General features: G+C 39.8%; 1 protein-coding gene across 2 annotated transcripts in view; it reads left to right on the forward strand.

The window, feature by feature from the left end:
• The window catches only part of PLA2G4A (phospholipase A2 group IVA), a 136695-nt gene extending 117633 nt beyond the window's left edge, over positions 1–19062 (forward strand). For both annotated transcript variants that reach the window (XM_054037838.1, XM_054037839.1), the window contains 4 exons: positions 6028–6212; positions 13079–13274; positions 13529–13686; positions 18004–19062. In XM_054037838.1, the coding sequence (XP_053893813.1) occupies positions 6028–6212; positions 13079–13274; positions 13529–13686; positions 18004–18135 (671 nt within the window). In that variant the 3' untranslated portion in view covers positions 18136–19062. The remainder of the gene's footprint in view (positions 1–6027; positions 6213–13078; positions 13275–13528; positions 13687–18003) is intronic.
• The last annotated feature ends 228 nt before the right edge of the window (positions 19063–19290 follow it).

The following is a 19290-nucleotide window of genomic DNA, read 5'->3' on the forward strand; positions in this document are numbered from 1 at the left end:
AAATGAGTCTTGCCAATCAACATAATTTTCTTTCCTTAATGCTCCCCCTTCAGTCCTGTCTACAAATCCTGACCCTTCCCTACTCATTGAATTTTTCATAGTAGATCAGCAACAATAACAGTTAGTTCTTATATAGCATTTTTCATCTGTAGATCTCAAAGTATCAGCCTCTGCCTCCAGTCTTGCTGCTCTGTTTTTCTGCTTCTCTCCTAGCTATCCCCAGTGTGGAACATCCTTACTCTGCTAGTCCTCTAAGACACACCTTTCTCCTCATTAAAATCCCTACCTCAGCATGATAGATCCTTTGGGCACTTCCACATGTCTTCGTATCTAGTCCATGTGTGTGTGCAGGAGGGGGAAGTTTGAATTTGTTGTTATGGAATTGTAAATACCAGATGTCATTTAAAAGCTCAAGTAACAAAGTGACTCTCTAATGTGTATTTGTTAATGTAACTATCCTTTTGAACAGCTCTATAGTAATTTCCGTCTGTGCTCCACTTTCTAAATATTATTTTTCAGCTCAGAGGTGTTTACAACTGGGTAATCTTAATATTTATAGTGGCATTTATAGTGCCTAAAACAGGCAGGAAAGTGCTTAGTAGATCTGTGGAAAAAATAACTTTTGATTAAATGTAGTATATTTAAGGCACATAGTATGTAAAATCAAACACTCAACCTCTAGGATTTTCATTTGGATTGAAATTTGAACCTCAGATAGATAGAGATCCGCCTCTCTTTTTGACTACGGGTCATTTGGAGTTTCCCTGGCCACGTTCTAATAGTTTTTTGCTGTTGACTTTTTTTTTTTTTTTTTTGCATTTCTAAGTATTTGCTCAAATTACAAGATTAGAATCCAGTCTTGCAAGCTACCAGGCATAGTGCTTATGATTATGAGTAACGCCTACACTTTGTTCAACAGTAACTATCAATAGAACTGGGCCCTCAGTGGTTAGGAACAGAGGGGCTGTACTAAGATGGATTATTCAGTAGTGTACTTTTGATACTACTGATGGATTTATCTATATTTGTACAAGAGCCTGGGAGTCTAAAGAAGTGGCTTCAAAGGAACCTTTGAAATAAATTCAAAATATTACATGATTTTTCATGTCCTTTATCCATGTTGCTATTACCCATGGTTTTAAAAATAATATAATTTGACCAGAATTAGCAATATGTTTTCTTTTTGTTTATTAATAGGAACATTAAACAGGCCAGAAATAAAGGCAACTTAAAAAACAGAGCTGACATTTGTATAGTGCTTTTCACATTGATCCCTTCACAGACTTATAAAGTCATAGTATATGTAAAAAACCAGCGCTGCACTTAGGCATACTTGACAGTCATCAGTGGACATTGAACTCAAGACCTGCACCGTTGAAAGTACAGGCATCTAATGCTTCAGCTTAAAGTAGCAGCTGGCAGAAGGAAATACAGTAGATGGGACCATCCACTAGAAGGAGACATGACCACATGCATGAATCCAGGCCAGTGTATTATACATACACAATTATCATAAAATACATATAAACATGAATAAAAGCCTTATACATCATAAGACACCATAATCACATTAGATCACAAGGGATTTTCAAGAGAGGATCATATGATTCTCTGCCTCCCTCCCCGCCCTTGTATGGCATGCAGGGGTTATGTTGTTAAATACCAGCCAAATTGGCCTGATAAGCCCAGAAGAGTGGTGGGGTTGGGAGAACAGCCAGGCAACATTCTTTAGCTTCCCCTTTGCAGGATTGCAAATGCTACGTTGTGCAGTTGTTTCTAGGTAAGCTTTAGTGGGGAGTGACTAGCAAGACAGGAGAGTAAGCAGAGCTGAGGACAGGTGCTCTATGTGGTATTGTGCTCAATCAAATCATCAAATTTAACCAGGAAGAGAGCTCCACTCTTTGGGACACTTTTCCCAGGCAGGCCAAAAGTCCACTCAGCTTGATGACCTGAAGAGACAGGGGAGCAAGAACAACTTTGGGCCTGAGGAGCCCTGCCCCAGCAGGCATACTGGGCATGCTCCGGTTGGAGAAGAGGCTTAAAAGGGAGTCTCCTCAGCACAGCAGGGTGGTGGGTGGAGAGACAGATCTCCCTAGGGAAAGTAAACCAAACTGTGGAGTTCTCTTTCAAGTTCAATTTGGTAGATTTATTACGGAGGGGTTATGCCAGGAGAGCATCCCCAGGAGGAGGACTGCTGCACGGAGCTGAGACTCCCCCGCCTGCAGAGGCCCATGGGTCGGGTTGCAGGGGACAACCACAAGCCACAACGTACCCTGAGGAAGGACAGAGCAGTAGGAAGAGACCCAGGAGAGTGTGTTAGCTGGATCGCAAGTAGCAGAAGCCTTCTTTATGAGGGTCTTAGAGTTGGAACCCAGTGTTGTGGTTGGGCTTAGGTTCCCTGATCTCCTACCACTAGGTAAGACTGTCACCACAGACTCTAACTGCTAGGTGGGGATGCACCCCTGCTCACACCTGGTCATGGAACTGCTACCTGTTCAGAACAAACAGTTTTTGCAGATCTAGATCCTAGTCTTATTGCAGGCAATCCCTGGGCCTATTGCCACTGACTTCAAACAGGCCAATGTTTGGCTCTAATCCTTTGGAGCAGGAAGTCCTCACACTGACACTTTTTATTTTTCCATTAAGAATTTCAGCTGTTGAAAATCTTTGAGCTTTGATTCAATTAAAACTCCAGACTGGCTTCTGCATCTAATCTGTATATATTTTTTAAACATATGCTTCCTCAGCTGGATGGAGTTTTATTGAATCCAGTCCTTCTGTGTGGCCCGAGCTGTCTCCTTTTATTTTAAGTAGAATTCCCATCTAACTTTTGCCCACAGTTTTTTTTGTTTTTAAGAAATAACCTCAAATCTACTTGAAAACTCCTGAATAATTAATATATAGACTCATTGTTGATCTATTTCTGTGTCTTTGACATTCCAACACCCTTTAAAACACTCTTGAGAAAATGCCGACTGAATAACAATGGGGAAAAAATATCTCATAGGCTTTGCTTCCTTATTTCAATACTTATGGAAACTATTTTATGGTAGATGCATGTCAGTTGTGAATGCCCTTTTCAACTCTCTCACTTTCCTTTAAATTGCTCGCCGTGACAAGGAGCATCTGGAAATAAAAAATGAGAACATGTTTTATAAGCTATACTTGAAACATTCTTTCTTCTAAATCAAATTCTTGTATATCGGATAATCACTCTGTGCTGGTCACACACAGATTCTATTAATTTATGACTGTACTTTATGTTTTACTGTTAAAAAAAGATTTCATGTGATAAGAAAGTATCTTAGGAGAGGTGCATCTTTCTTTGATGAATTCACATGTAATAAATCCTTCCATTTTTATCCTACATCTCACAGAGAATAATTTGCAGAATTCCTAGGAATATAAACTAGTATCTTTTTTTAAAAAGAAAACCTGGACCAGCCACAACTGAGTAATCCCATGATCTCTCTCACCTGGCACCCTGTCTGCAACAGTGGCCAATGCTGATGCTTTAGAGAGAGAGGCAAAAAATCCATAAACATACTGTAATTTACTCCAATTCATGGAGTCACTGTGAGTGCTGTGCTACATAGATCCCCTAGTCTGGGCTCAGTACAGGGGTAGGTTGGTGAAATTTAATGGCCTATGGTATATAGGAGGTCAGACTAGATGATCTGATGGTCCCTTCTGAACTTAAACTCTCCGAATCTGTTTGGTAACATGCTGGGTATGCCACACATTTGGGGGCAAGTGCTATAGGTGTTCCAAGCATTAGGTCCTTCAGGTGCTAACCTTTGGGGAGTTCCCATAAACATTCAGAATCTGATGAAAAACACAGGATATCTTACAAGGGCTGCCAGAAATGCACAGAGCAGTTACCCTGGGCACCCTTGCTTTAACCTACAAACCCAAGATGAACCAACAGTTCCTAACCCAGCCCTTAGGGGGAGTGCAGTACTGGGGTACAAAGGGCAGCTCCTCCTGTCTGGCACCAGAGATCATATTCTCTCCTTCTTCTTTCCCTGTATTGTTGATGAAGATTAGGAAGCAATTTTAACATTATCAGCTGTTACTTTTGCTGATATAGATGGAGATATAAAGAATAGCACCATTAGTGCTATTAAATACAATACAGAACAAGTGTTAGTACAAGTGGTGTCACCACTGATTTATTCTCATCCTGGAGATGGGAGACCATAGTATCATCTGTGAAATCAAATGTGTTGTTCTGCTTAGCATTTGGAGCAGTGATAAATTGAAAAAGAAGACTAAACTAACTAAACCATTTTGGGGGAAGAGCTATTGTTGCACCTCTCAACAAGAACTTTATTTTGGCCCCATATTAAAATTTCATAAATTTAAATAAAGAAAGCTTTTATAAATTGATGAAGTGATTTAATTTTTTTTTAAATTCTAGTGAAAGCAAATTGTTCATAAAAAAACAAACACAAATGAAATACAATCATCATATCAGTAAGAACGGGAAAGGTAAATTGGCTGCAGTATAAACAAAAGAAAAACAGATACAATTGACTTTTATTTTCCAGGCTGAGAGAAATGTAAAAACATACAAAGTAAATCTGTGTGTTTTTACACTTCCAGTAATGTAAGGTGTTATTAACATATAATGTAACCAAATTTATTTGCCTGTAACTTAAGTTAAGAGTAGCTTTTTAATAAGGCATAGAGAAATATTGTTCTGATGTCTGGTTAGGTCTCAATAGTAGTCCTGTATCTCAGTCACATATTGCTCTGAGGGAGATTTCCCTTGAGAAATTCAGGTACAAAATAGGAAATTGGTGCATCATTTGATGAATCTGTACTTGGGTAAAGAGAAAAGAATCTAAGTACTTGATTTGAGGTTTAATGGGCAAAATTTTCTTCATGGAACCTGAAGTACAAGGGGCAACCTGGTTTTTAGGAACTAGAGTAAGAATCAATTTCCATTCATTTTTCCTCACGTGAAAATACCTTTGCAAGGGTGACTATTTACTCTGTCATCTGTGTAGGGTATGCATGATTGTTTAACTCAGAGGCATAGAGTTTAAGGCCAGAAGGGACTACTAGATCCTCTAGTCTGCCTTCCTGTATAGCACAGGTCATCCACACCTGGACGCTACCCTGGATTGGTAGGTATTAGAGGGAGAGACAACAGAAACAAGTAATCTGAGTGCTCAGGTGCCATAGTGTTCATCATTCCTTGGACTACAGTGCCCTCTGCAGACATCGCTGTTTAAATCAAAATTTCAAGCATCTTTAACTTAACTTTGGGAGCAAACCGCGGTTTATGATTAAAAGTCCTGTTATGTGGTACAATCAGGTACATTATGAAGGAAAAAAATCATTCTTCAGAAATATCTTTAATACCTAGGAGAAAATATTCAACCTCTACAGGGATTATTTAGGAGTATCCAGAGACTGGGATGGTGCAAATGGGCATGGAGAAATCTCCCTCTCTTCCCCCTTCACTCCCCCCCGAACTCCTCCCACACACAGATTGAGCTTTGAGATCAGGGAGGGAACACTGCATGCTTTCGGGCCTGTGGACTCTAACTTGACAACTTTTTCTGTAAAACATTATTATGGTTCTGACCAATGTGACAAGCAACATGGTAATGTGTTAATTCATGCCTAAAGTCTAATTTCAGACACTTGAACCTTGAAAGGATGTCAACACAGTGTTCGGTTGTGCAGATTGGCACTGAAGGACATACAATGAGCATTTATGATTTTGCAGTCAGATATCGGATTTGGATAACCATTTGCTTTGGGTTCCTAGGGGGGCTAATTCCTGTCACTTTGGAAGTCATCTTATTGTGATTATTTTTAATACACACATACATTTTTTGTTAAGACTTCTTACTTTACAGTAGATCACATTAGGCTTACATTTAGTTAAGTTACTTAATGCAATTGTCATCCATAGCTCTGAGGGATTCTACAGTCCATTAGAAGGGTACTTTACCAATTCAATTACTAACTGTTGGGGATTTTTGGATTTGTTTTTTGTTTTGTTTTGCCTAGATCCTGATGAGTTTGAGAGGATATATGAGCCACTAGATGTGAAGAGTAAAAAGATTCATGTAGTGGATAGTGGGCTCACCTTTAACCTGCCATACCCCCTTATCTTAAGACCTCAGCGAGGTGTTGATCTCATAATCTCCTTTGATTTCTCTGCAAGGCCAAGTGACTCCAGTCCTCCTTTCAAAGTAAGTAAACCAGACCATTCCTTCAGTTTGTGTTATCATTTTAAGGTGGTTAGGCCCAGATTCTCAAAGATGTTTAGGCATCTAACTGCAGTTGATTTCAATGGAAATTATGCACCTCCATATCTTTGAGAAGCTGGACCATACTTTTTATCCTCCCATCATGCTGGTGGCAAACTCCATTCTTGTGTGGCTTCCAGGCCCTTCCATTCACAGGGCTTTTTAAAAAAAGTCTTACTTTGGTGCCATCATGGCTCCAGCTCTGCAGTAATTGACTTTCATGTCAACAGTTTTCTACTCAGCCCCCAATTCTGTTCACTTTACTCAGGAGATTAATTCCACTGAAATAGAAGAGACTACTACCAAGAGGAAGTCAGTAGGATTTGACTCTCAACAAAATGTCACTTGAAATAATTCCTCACCTGATTTTTTTGGAAACCTTGCCTGCACAATGACATACAGAATTTGTCCCTTAAATCTTTTTTTGAAACTACATGCCATGATCTGTTGTCTCCTCTTGTAAAAAAATGTTTTATAATCAATATTAAGCAAATAAGTTACTTACATTTAATAATAATAAAAATAAAACAATACGACACAAATATAGAAGAAAATACCATATGGAAGTTCCATAATACAGTAGAATTACAATAAGCAAACATCCAGAAATCTGAACTGCTACTTCAGTCTTCTTTTGATGTCATGTGTATCTCGTGTTAAACAAAATACAAAAGGATAAATTCTTAATGTAAGAAGTGAAAAACCTCCTTTGTTATCTATCATAAGCTACTCATTAGATCATCTATGGAACGTGTATCAGTACACTTAGGGTTTTTGTACACTGAACCACAGTGCGGCTATGGGGATGTGAATTGCAGAGCACACCAAAGTGTTGCAATCTTACTGCCCTGTATGGATGCAGCTGGTGCAAACAAAAAGATTGCTAGTTCACATTAACGCAGTCTCTTTCAAACAGGAGTGGGCTAACGTGACCTAGATACCTTTTAGTTCATGACAGCAATGTCCACACGGGACAATTAGATCGCAGTACTTTGGTGTGTGCTGTGCAGTTCACACCCCTATAGTCCGCACTGTGGCGCAGTGTAAACATAACTTAACCTTAGTTTAAATACTGCTAGGTTGTTGTTATAAATAAATAGTTAATAGCGGTAATGTTTTCAGAAGTACCTGTCTTATTTTCAGACGTGACTGACATACTTAGGGCTGGATGCACCAAGGGGCTGGTTCTGATATTTATGTGATATTGAGATCCTCAAAATCTCCATTCAGCTACCACCTAAATTCCCTAGCCTCCTAAGGGCTTGTCTACACTTGAAATGCTGTAGTAGCACAGCTGTAGCGCTTCAGTGTAGACACTACCAATGCTGACAGGAGAGGTTTTCCTATCCGCAAAGGTAATCCACTTTCCCAAGAGGCAGCAGACAGGTTGACAGATGAACTCTTCTGTTGATCTAGTGCTGTCTACAGCGGGGATTAAGTCCAGTTGGCCTGTTCAGAGTATACCCACTCGATCAGACTTTGCACAAAAGAAAGCCAAGGCTGACTGATCAGGAAGTGGCGGGAGGCTGGTTGAGGAGGCTGGAGGGTAGTGTGCGTGTGCACATATGTACGTAGGTACCAGCTCAGTTGCCCAGTGGTAAGGGCTCTGACCTGGGATGTGGGAGACTTCAGATCCCCACTCTGCTTGATTTGGAGCAGGGACTTGAACCCAGATCTCCCACATTCCAGGATGAGTGCCCAGGCCATTGGCTGTCCCTCTCTTGTTTTTTGTGAGAAAGGGTTTAGGTGCCTTGTCTAGGAGAAGGTTTACAGCTGTGAAGGCCAAGTGGAGATAGGCATCTTCATCCAGCCTGGAGTTAGTTACTTAATTACCTCTAAGGGGTGGGGCCTAGGCCATTCACCTCTCCTCAGCATTTCCGATGGGCTACCTTATATGGCTCCCCCTTTCAGCATGCTGACTACTGTGAATCCCTCTCTGAGGCACCTAGCTCTCCCCATGCACTGGATAGGGAGTAGATGTGCCTAACTTGGGGCTGAGGATTCCACTGGATTGCCACACCTAAATCCTGCTATGGATTATTAACTTTTAATGAGATTTAGACTCTGACAGTGCCTGAGTCACTTTTGAAATTAAGACTTAGGCTCTGAAGTCACTTAAGCGCTTTTGAACATTTTACCCTAATGTAAAAGTATGATTATAGATCAGTAACTGGCCACAAAGGCTTTAAATGAAGAAATGGTTAGAAATTTTAGGAGTCCAGTTGTCGTGGCTTGGAGATTTTTCATCAGAGCAGTTCCGGTTGTTGTTTTTTAAAGTATCCAGCACTGTGTGATAGAGATTTAGAACACTCTTTCCCTTTGCCATTCTGACTTCTTTCTAGACAAGAGATTTTCAAACCAAATGAATTTCTCTGTCATTGGTTTAGACACGGAGGACCTGGTCTGACTCTCAGTGAATTCAATGGAAAGGCTGAGAAGTGGATCAGACATTATGACCTTCAGAAACTCCCTGCCAGAAAGCAGGTTTTCTTTATAATCCGAAAGTTAACAATTTCTCCAGCTCTAAGAGGAAGTCATTTCCATTTATTATGTTATTAATTAATCATTAATATAATGTTGTTATATATTGAGCATCAAGCATATGCTTGACACTGCACCAACATGGGTCCCTGTCCCTTGTAATGTAAAATATAGTGCACTGATGTGAATTCAGTAGCATTGAATGGGTATAACTGAGATGAAAATTTGGCACTGTGTCTGCAGGATTAATGGGGCTATTCTTCAAAAATAGATAATGATCGTTATCACAGTTCAGGGCAACTGCACCTATATCCCTCTCTGTGGTCTAGCAGGAGCACCCACTCTAGCAGCTTCTGGCTCCCCAGCTGTCACCTCTCTTGGGCATAAAAATGGCCATACTGGGTCAGACCAATGATCCATCTAGCCCAGTATCCTGTCTTCCGACAGTGGCCAGTGCCAAATGCTTTAGAGGAAATGAACAGAACAGGAACAGGCAATCACTGAATGATCCATCCCCAGTCGTCCACTCCCAGCTTATGGCAAACCAAGGCTAGGGACACTCAGAGCATAGGGTTGCATCCCTGACCATCTTGATGGAAAGCTGCTTCTTTCTCCCTCTTGACCAAGGTATTTCTAGGCTGCACAGGCCTGCACTGTGAATTCCCTAGCAAGTCAGACTGCCTCAGCAAGCTGCTTTACCTTCTTCTCAGAGGCTATAAGCAGTGTAAATGCCCACCATTTTAAGTTGCTACACCGTTTTTTTTTCTAAGCAAGCACATTTATTCTTGTGGTAAAGGCATTACAGAGAAAACTTATTATAAACAATAAAAGAGCCTACATGTATGCTAATAAGCTAACTAGAGATCACCTTCTATCGCCACAAGCACTTTGGTCAGTGTGAGTGCTTCCAACTCTTCCCAGCAGATTGGGGCTCACTTTTGAACAGAAGGTCCTCTCTATTTGCTGGGCCAGAAAGATGGTCCTGTTGTGATTCAGTTTAAACTCACACTATTTATCCAAAAATCCTTTGTCTGTGGTATCTCTCTGGAGGTGTTACAACCTAAGTAAATTTGCCTAAGTCCTCCCTCTCCCCCCCCCCCCGCCAGTTCTTAGCTCTAGGGAAGGGACTGTCATTACTCTCCCCTATGGAATTACATACAATCCCTGAGCCACAATGATACATAGATTTGATACAGTAAGATTTTCCAAAGAGTTTGGAGGAAATTGCTATATCTGTTACAATAATGATGATTAGAGGAAGAGGAAGTCTGCAAAATGGATTGCATGGTGTCATTCAAAAGTGAATCAGATATTCTGTTAGAAAGTACTTTCAGGAAAGTGACCCAGCCTGATAGATAGGATTGCAGAGTGAAAATTATAGCAGTTTGAGAACTGTTGGGCCCTGATCTTCCTTTACACTGCTACATGCATTTTCAGGCCCTTTTACTCTGCCAGAGTGATGTAAAGTGGTTGTAGTATACATGAGTCAGGTCCTTTGTATTCAGTAGGAGTTAGGTGAAGTCTACAGTTTGTTTGGGAAAAGGGAGGTAGATGTGTACGCCAATCTTACTGTACCACAAGAGTCTCAATCGTATTAGAAATAGCATGAGAAAGGTCCAAGTTTATAACTATTGCATGTTATAACTACTTAGGAAGGTGGTTGCTGTGTAGCTGACGTAAGAATTCTTAAGATTAAACACATACACATTACTAGCTGGAAAGAATGTAATAGTTGGAATATGAACCAGAATTCCTATGCTCTAGCTTCATAGAGCAACTCCATTATATGACGTAGGGAATGTCTCTGTATCATCTTGTAGAGATTTATCTTTGTTCAGTCATTGCAATACAGTTGATCATACAATATGTTGGAAGTGAAGCAGACTTTTCAGTTGTGCCATTGCCAAAGTAAGCCCCGTGTTTCATCTAGGATTTTCTAAGAATAGTCCCATCCAACCTAAACTAAAGTACTCACTGCAAAATAAAGGTTAAATGACATTTATTATTTCTTAAGTGGCAAGAGTGGAATGCCTGATCCATTGCCTTTGCAATCTAAGCAGACAGACAAAACATGCAGACAGCTCTAAATGACCAGAGAAAGGTTTATGTCTTCCAGGAATGTTAAAGCCAACAGAAAAACAACAATAGGAAGGAAATTTTCATGGGATACTTAAAGGGACACCATCAGTTTGAAATCCTAGTCAGTTGTTAAAAGTGAGCTTAAAGTAGTGTCAGGGAATACACCTGTTTTGGAGACCCACTGAAAATTGTTGTGGTTTTACAACCACATTGTCAATTAAAAAAGAAAGATTTCTCTCTCCTCTGCTGCCATGTGTAAGAGCCACTCAAACAACACTGACCATTGACTATGTTGGGAAACAGTAATATGAGCTATAGACAATTGCAAAGAATAAACAAACTGAAAAAATAGAGAACTTCTCTCTAATCTCTTTCAAGTACAGTAATTAGGTACTATTTGTAACAATAGTAGGTTAAAAAACTCAAACTGTCCCTGTACTTGGCATGCTGCTTAGATCTTCCCTGCATAAACACCCCACCTCGACTTAATTGACTGAATTCTGAAGTCTAATGCTTAATTAGGCAAAATTCACTTGCAAATTTCGCCCATTTTTTGTCATTAAGGGCGCATAGGGTCCATTGTCCTGATTAGCTAGTATCATTGACTTGTAAGGTCATTGCCACTGAGACATCTTTTCTTTTCTCTCATTTTTATGTTGTCTGTGCAAGGTTTTAAGTGCCTACTCCTGTACTGCTCTTTGTGCATTGAGCTTTCTGTCTGTTGGTAGGTATTTTGCATGCAGATTGGAAGGTAGCATATAGCAACATTAAGATATTTATTAAAAATAGCAAGAGGGTTTCTTGCACTTTTAGACCTTCATATAAATTCCATCAAAAAACTCTAAAAGCCATTTAGGAGTTTGGCAAAGAACAAAAATGAAATGCATCAAGTTTTGTCTCAAAGTGATCTCTTAAAAGACTGAACTATTAATTCTGAACACTGAAGTGTATGACAGAAATACTGACATACCTCTACCTAGCAAACAGCTATAATCTGTAGACAGTAGTTTTCTGCTAGCCACTTTCACTCTGCCAAAAAGGACCTGAGCCAAATTCTGCACTGATGTGTACACTTTGTGCAGCTCCCATTGACTTGCTTTTCACAGAGCACACATTAGTGCAGAATTTGCCCTTTGTTTGCAATAGATTTGAAATATGTCTCATCTCTTCAAAATATAGTGAAATCTGCCAGCTGAAGACAATGACTATATTCACCCATTATTATTTCATACCCACTGCCTTTTAGTCTCTTGCGTGTTCAAAATGGTTTCCCAAAGGAAAATCCTATTTTGTTCTGATTATATTTAGATAACACATGGTTAAATATAGACTGATCTTCCCTACCCTCCCACAACTCGCCCACATTATGTGCTTTTGAGTCATTGTCTGCAAATGATTTTGTTTACTTCTCTGTCCCGAGAAGAAAACATACTTTTTTCCAGGTTTCCATCCTGGCTGTAGCATGATTTTAAAATGCAGTTCTGCTTGGAGAAGTAATTCTGTAAATGTAGCGTTCTGTAGATCAGTGTTGATTAAATCTCTTTGGTTTCCATAGCAGTGGTGGCCAGCTTAAAAATAAAATTATGGGTGGGGTTTTTTTTAGCCGTCAGCAAAACAAACTGATCCTAAAATCTGAGAGTCAAGATGAGCTCTCCCCTTTTTTGTGAATTATCACTAGTAAAAAGGTTGTGTGGGCCAAATTAGGCCCTGAATTACAGCTGTGCAACCCCATTGTCTTCAAATAATGTCTTCAATTGCAGTTGTGCAATCCCATTATTTTCACTGGGTTCACACAGATGTAACTGGCTTTTTAAACAATTTTGATGATGATACTGAAGGTGGAATTCAATTTCGCTCCTCCTTGGTTGGCCCTGCAAGAGTTACAGGGGTAAAAAACCATTTTAAAAATGTATTTTTATCAATAAAGTCATGAGATATGAGTCTCTGGGGAGCAGAGTTGCATAAGAAAATTAATTTGGAGACCTGTTTTTAAGAGTGGAACTTCACTTTAATGATTTGGGATTGAGCAATCTTTGAAGGAGAGCCTACACTTCAAGCCAAAAGTTGTTTGTGTTTAGATATCAAGCCCAATTTGGCAATGCCTCACTCATGCCAATACGCCTGCTGCAGTCAGAAAGCAATGGTTTGTAAGAGTGTTCCTATCTTTGTTTATCTCTGTGACCCTCAATAGAAAGTCCCCAACTGTGATGGCTGTTTGTAAACTTTTGAAACTTTATTTCCTTTTTTAGGAAATTTTGCTTGCTGAAAAATGGGCCAAAATGAACAACCTTCCTTTTCCAAAAATAGATCCACATGTGTTTGATCGAGAGGGCCTGAAGGAGTGCTATGTTTTCAAACCCAAGAATACTGATACAGAGAAAGACTGTCCAACCATAATCCACTTTGTTCTGGCAAACATCAACTTCCGGGAATACAAAGCTCCAGGTGTGTTTGTAATAGACACTAAAAGACACTAAAATTTGGCGTTCCTGGAAACAATAAATTAATATATCAGTTGTTACATTGTGAATACTTTTTATCAGAAATACCTAGAAATCTTTCCATAATTGCCATGAATTTCCAGAGCCCCATATAAAAGCAAGTTATTGTTATATAATTTATACTTCATCTCTTAAAACTTTTCCTTTTATTTTTTCAAAATGATAAAATTTTGTCTCTGTTTTTTGTTGTCTCTATAGGTGTTCCAAGAGAAACTCAGAGAGAGAAGGACTTTGCTGACTTCGATATTTTTGATGATCCTAATACGCCGTTCTCTACCTTCAACTTCCAATATTCCAATGAAGCTTTCAAAAGGCTTCATGATCTAATGGAATTTAACACTCTGAATAACTTAGACGTAAGTACAGTGTAAAATGTCTGATTTACACCAGTTCAGAGGTGCTTTCGAGAGTCCACTTAGTGATGGGATTAACTAGAGATGAGAATAACCCCCTAAATTTACTGGCTAAAAGTCTTCGATTTTTTTTTTCTGCCTGTGTGCGGAAAAGTGCAAACTTGCACAAAAAGGTATTTTTATATGCAGTTAGCTATGCTGTTTTGCATTAATCTTTTTTACACAATTCACAAAGGAAGCACAGCCCAACTAGTAAGATGGAAAAGTTCACTTTCAAAAAACAAAGCCAGTTAACCTTTAAGGATCCTATACTGCCCTTGATTTGTGTGCAGAATCCTATTGATCTCAATGGAATCTCTACAGACCAATTTGAATGTAGAACACTACCTATAACAGGGAAGATAAATAGCACCATCTCCCAGCTTTCTCAGTTACTGGCCAAATCAGCATCTTGATAAAGGCAACTGACAAGACCAAGTGATGTTGGTAGGGAGAGGAAGGGGACAGATTGTCTTCTCCATTATGGCTCCCATTATTAATGGCGTCTTGGTTCTGGAAAGAGACCGAATGGCCATGATGACAAAAAATGCCAATTTCCATGTGCGGCTGATTGTATTCATTAGTACCAGACACAAACCTGTCCATGGCCTTGGTGATCCATTTATTTTTACTTCCAAACTTGTTTTTTGCAATACATGATATTTGTGGCAAGCCACACACTGAAAAAGCTCCAGTGAGTTAACTAGCATCCCGTCTGCCTAGCAACTCTGGACTCACTGTAACACTTCAATCAGTGCTCCCTTCTGTACTGGCTCCCCAGTGAATACAGACTGGTATCTCTGTCTTGATATTCAAAGCACCTGCATGGGATTTGGTCCTAGTTCACTGAGAGATCACCCTGGACCCTTCACAACCAGGATGCTTCATTTCACTTGAACTCTGAAGCAGCTGGACCAAGATGAGGGAATTGACCTCAACATTTTCAAATTTTAAGGGCTGGCTCACGGCCCATTAAAGTCAATGGAAAGACTGACATTGATCGTAATGGGAGTTGGGTAAGGCCCTAAATGAAAAATGTTCAATTAAGCTTTTCTGGATAAGTTCTTTATGAACTTATGCTTCCATGCAATGCACACATAAACACAAAAACTGTGAACTGGTGGAGTTATTTCCCCTGCAGACTGGGAAGGGAGGGAGAAAAGAAGTAGCTGTTTCTATTTTAACTGCTCAGATTCTCTACTGATGGGGTCCTGTATAAAATGGGGAAAGAGATGGATGAGATGGGCAGTGAAATTCAGAGAGGAGAATTTTGCCCTTTCTTTTGGCATCTGGTCTTAAAGTCTGGAATTCCAGAGCTGCAGTAAATACAGTCATACATGATGATCTCTTCTTGTAACTGTGTAAGCTCCAAGGTAATCATGCTGCTGAAATAACAGAGATATTTTCCATTAAAAAGAAACAGCTAAAGAATGTCTCAGGAGCTATAGATCCATAGAAATATAGGGTTGGAAGGGGTCTTCAGAGGGTATCAAGTCCACCCCCTGTGCTGAGGCCTAGACCATCCCTGACAGGTGTTTGTCCAACCTGTTCTTAAAAACCTCTACTGACAGGGATTCCACAGCCTCTCGGAAGCCTATTCCAGAGTTTATAATCCCCAGATCCTTTTAAGCAGCATTACTACCTAGCCAGTTATTCCCTGTTTTGTAGTTCTGCATTTCATTTTATATGTGTATGAAGATTATTTTAATGTACTGGTAGTTTCCTGCCATAACAGAAGAATTGGATAGAGTGTAACGAAATCTATAATGCTTTTCATGTCTGAGTTCCTGTGCTTGTTCAGGGTTCATTCCAATTTGGGTTAATATTCTAATCTAATCTGTTTTTTGTTTTCACTGTTCCATGATTGCAATATCTGAGCTCCTCCCAGGTAACCTGGTGAAGCCATTTGGTTCAGTGACCTAGGGAAATAGGAGTGAAGTTCTGGAACAGCCTTCCAAGGGAGCAGTGAGGGCAAAAAAACTAATTGGCTTCAAGACTGAGCTTGATAAATTTATGGAGAGGATTGTATGATGAGACTGCCTGCAATGGCATGTAGCTGATTTGTGACTGCTAGCACCAAATATCTCCAATGGCCAGTAATGGGACACTAGATGGGGAGGGCTCCGAGCTACTGCAGAGAATTCTATAGATGTATGACTGTTGGGTCTTGCCGAAATGCTCAGGGTCCAACTGACTGCCATATTTGGGGTCTGGAAGGAATTTTCCCCCAGGTCAGATTGGCAGAGGCCCTGAGGTTTTTTTGCCTTCCTCTGCAGCGTGGGGCACGAGTCACTTGCTGGTTTAAACCAAAGTAAATGGTGATTTCTCTGTAATTTGAAGTCTTTAAATCATGATTTGGGGACTTCAGTAACTCAGCCAGAGGTTATGGGTATATTAAAGGAGTGTGTGGGCAAGGTTCTGTGGCCTGCAATGTGCAGGAGGTCAGACTAAATGATCATGATGGTCCCTTCTGGCCTTAATCTATGAGATGTATTCTGAGCTCTGCCACTTACTTTGCTGTGTGACTTTGAACAAGTGATTTCACCACTCTGTGGTTCTGTTTCCTCATCTGAAAATGGGGATAATGACATTTGCCATTTTTGTAAAGTGGTCTGAGTTCTATGGATGAAAGTTGCTATATAAGATATATAATTCTTAAATAATTCTTTGGTAAATGAACTCAGAATCAGTCTGCTAGAGCCTGATTTGTTCTGCTGAAACTGTAATCACTAAATGCTTTTAAGTTTGAGCTAAGGAAATAAAAGTAAAATTTAAAACAGAAGACATATTAATGATTTAATTTTACCATTAAATCTGAATATTCTTGCAGAGTTTGATTTACACCCCAAAATCAGATATGGACCAAATTCTGATTTCATATACTGCAGTGTAACTCCATTTACTTCAGTCATTACACCTGATTTACATTACTTTAAACAAGATCAGAATCAGGGCCCAAGTATATTTTTGTTCTAGTGATTTCACTCAACAGTTGTAAATTTTTTTCTGCTGCAAGTTTCAGATCTTTGTAATAAGTACATGATCAAAATATGCCACCTAGTGGCTAGATTGCCTTCTACTTTCAACATCAAAGAATTAGGATTTTTAACACAGACATTTTTTAAAGACAGTCTTCCTCTTTTGTGCTGTATAATTTTCTATAGCAGGCACGGAACATTATTTCATAACAAGATTGTCTACATAGCAGAATTGAAACAGCAGATGAGAAATGTTTACATGACTAATTCATGAGGTTCTTCAACTAATTCAGTTAGTAGTGCAGACATTCTCTTTAGATGATCCATGGAGTATGAAATCAAGCCAAAGTAGATGATTTTAGCTTTCTCTTTCTTTTTAGCTGCTGCTGCTGCTGCTCTTGTGCTCTTCCCTTTTTGGCAGAGTGAATATTTGAGTTTGCTGTGATTTATAGAGGGGAAAAAAAACCTGACCTTTTTGCCTCCCCAGACTCTTGCATATCCTGGCAAATGACCTCTTTAAATGGACATTCATTTGCTTTTTAAATTGAGATGGGCAATCTGCCACCACTTTATGGTTCTTTCCTGACAATCCTGGCTATTCCTCCGTTGACTAGTGGGCCCTGTTAAGTCCTCACAGCCATTAAGTTTATTGTTGTATTTTTGATCAAAGGGTAGACACATTGCATGGACCAAAGGCTTATGGGACTTTTAGTTTGACCAAAATGAGGGTAAAGGCAGGATGACCTAGGAATTAAACTGTGGCAAAATAGTTCCTCACTTTATACTAGGACACACTAACTTCTTTCATTGTCATTTATCAGGATAGAGCCCCAAAATAAGACACTTCGCTGGTATTTATTTGTCAGGTCTTTTCGTGCACATTGTTGATGCTACCATGATAAAAGGACTGTATTAGGACAAATCATAATTCATAATAAGCTACCATATTATACAGCCTTCTCATTTCAAAATTCTCCAGTCTTCCAGTTGTCACCTATATTTTATCAGAGGTTACTATTTAAAAAAACCAACAAACTAGTGATTGACCATAAGAGATTGAGAAGTAGTTAGGATTCTTCTTGGGGGAGGTATGTGTGTGGGGGGAAGGAACAATGTTCTTTTTTTCAAAAATTTCAACATATGGTCTGTTTATTTGTTTGTAAAGCCCTTTCTTCTAAGCAATACTGGCTTGCTTCTGGTATTAAGAGCAACAGTTGTACAAGCTGATATGGCTTTTTGCCATCAGTTAAAGAACCACCTTCAGTGTCAGTTCTTTGCCCTGAACTTTGACTCTGTTTTACAGGTGATGAAGCAAGCAATAGTGGAAAGCATTGAATACAGAAGACAGAATCCATCCCGCTGCTCTGTGTCCCTCAGCAATGTTGAGGCAAGAAAATACTTCAACAAGAACTCTCCAAGCACTAACCATACATAGGATATGTACTGCAGGTGCCACTCCTTCAAGAAATTTGCTAAATCTACATAACTGGATTTGGACATGCGTTACAACATACCATTGCTCAGGTGAAGGGGCCATGCAAAACAGAGGAAAGCATTTTTTGTGACATTTCATGTTTCATTGTGATTTGTACTTTTTTTACATTTTTGTTTTGCATCTACAAACATTTACAAAATTCCAGCATAAATTGCCATTTCTTTATTTTAAAAAATACAGAATTGTGCATGCTTTGGGTGCAAAGTAATTTGGTTCAAAATGCTCCTATTTTTGTAAAACATTTGCCAATTTCATGAATATTTTCGCTCAATATTTTCCATTTTAAATGTTTGTTAAAGTGGCGACTGTGCCCGGGTTCCTGGAAGGGCCACACTGAGAATTAATCAAACCAGTAACAAAACAGCTTTTGTAATACCACACTGGTTAACCAGAAGCCAAACACAATCCCCTGTAAACATTCCAGCCCTTGGCTCCCATCCAGACAACCAAGTTTAATACAGTGAGGGGTTACTGAAAACCCATTTCATTATATGCGAGGTTCTTTCTAATCCCAAAAGATCAGATACATACCTCCAGGTCAATGTGAATCTCACTCAGATACCATGCTGTCAGCCAATCTTTAGTAAACAAACTACAGATTTAATAATAAAAGAAGAGAGTTATAAATGGTTAATAGATCACATACATGCAAATAATTCCAAGTCCTTATATCAAGTTTGTAGCAATGATGGAATAGATCAGGGTGGCCAACCTGTGGCTCCGGAGCCACATGCAGCTCTTCAGAAGTTAATGTGCAGCTCCTTTTATAGGCACTGACTTGGGGGCTGGAGCTACAGGTGCCAACTTTCCAATGTGCCAGGGGCTGCTCACTGCTCAACCTCTGGCTCTGCCACAGGCCCTGCCCCCTCCCCTGAGCCTGCTGTGCCCTCATTCCTTCCCCCCCCCCCGAGCCTCCTGCATGTCACAAAACAGCAGATTGAGAGGTGATAGGGAGGGGGAGGCGCTGATCAGCAGGACTGCCAATGGGTGGGAGGTGCTGGGAGCCGGGGGGGGGGAGGGCAGAGCTTATGGGGGGCTGCAGACATATTACTGTGGCTCTTTGGCAATGTACATTGGTAAATTCTGGCTCCTTCT

The sequence above is a fragment of the Malaclemys terrapin genome, chromosome 8, assembly GCF_027887155.1.
Source record: "Malaclemys terrapin pileata isolate rMalTer1 chromosome 8, rMalTer1.hap1, whole genome shotgun sequence".
NCBI lineage: Eukaryota > Metazoa > Chordata > Testudines > Emydidae > Malaclemys > Malaclemys terrapin.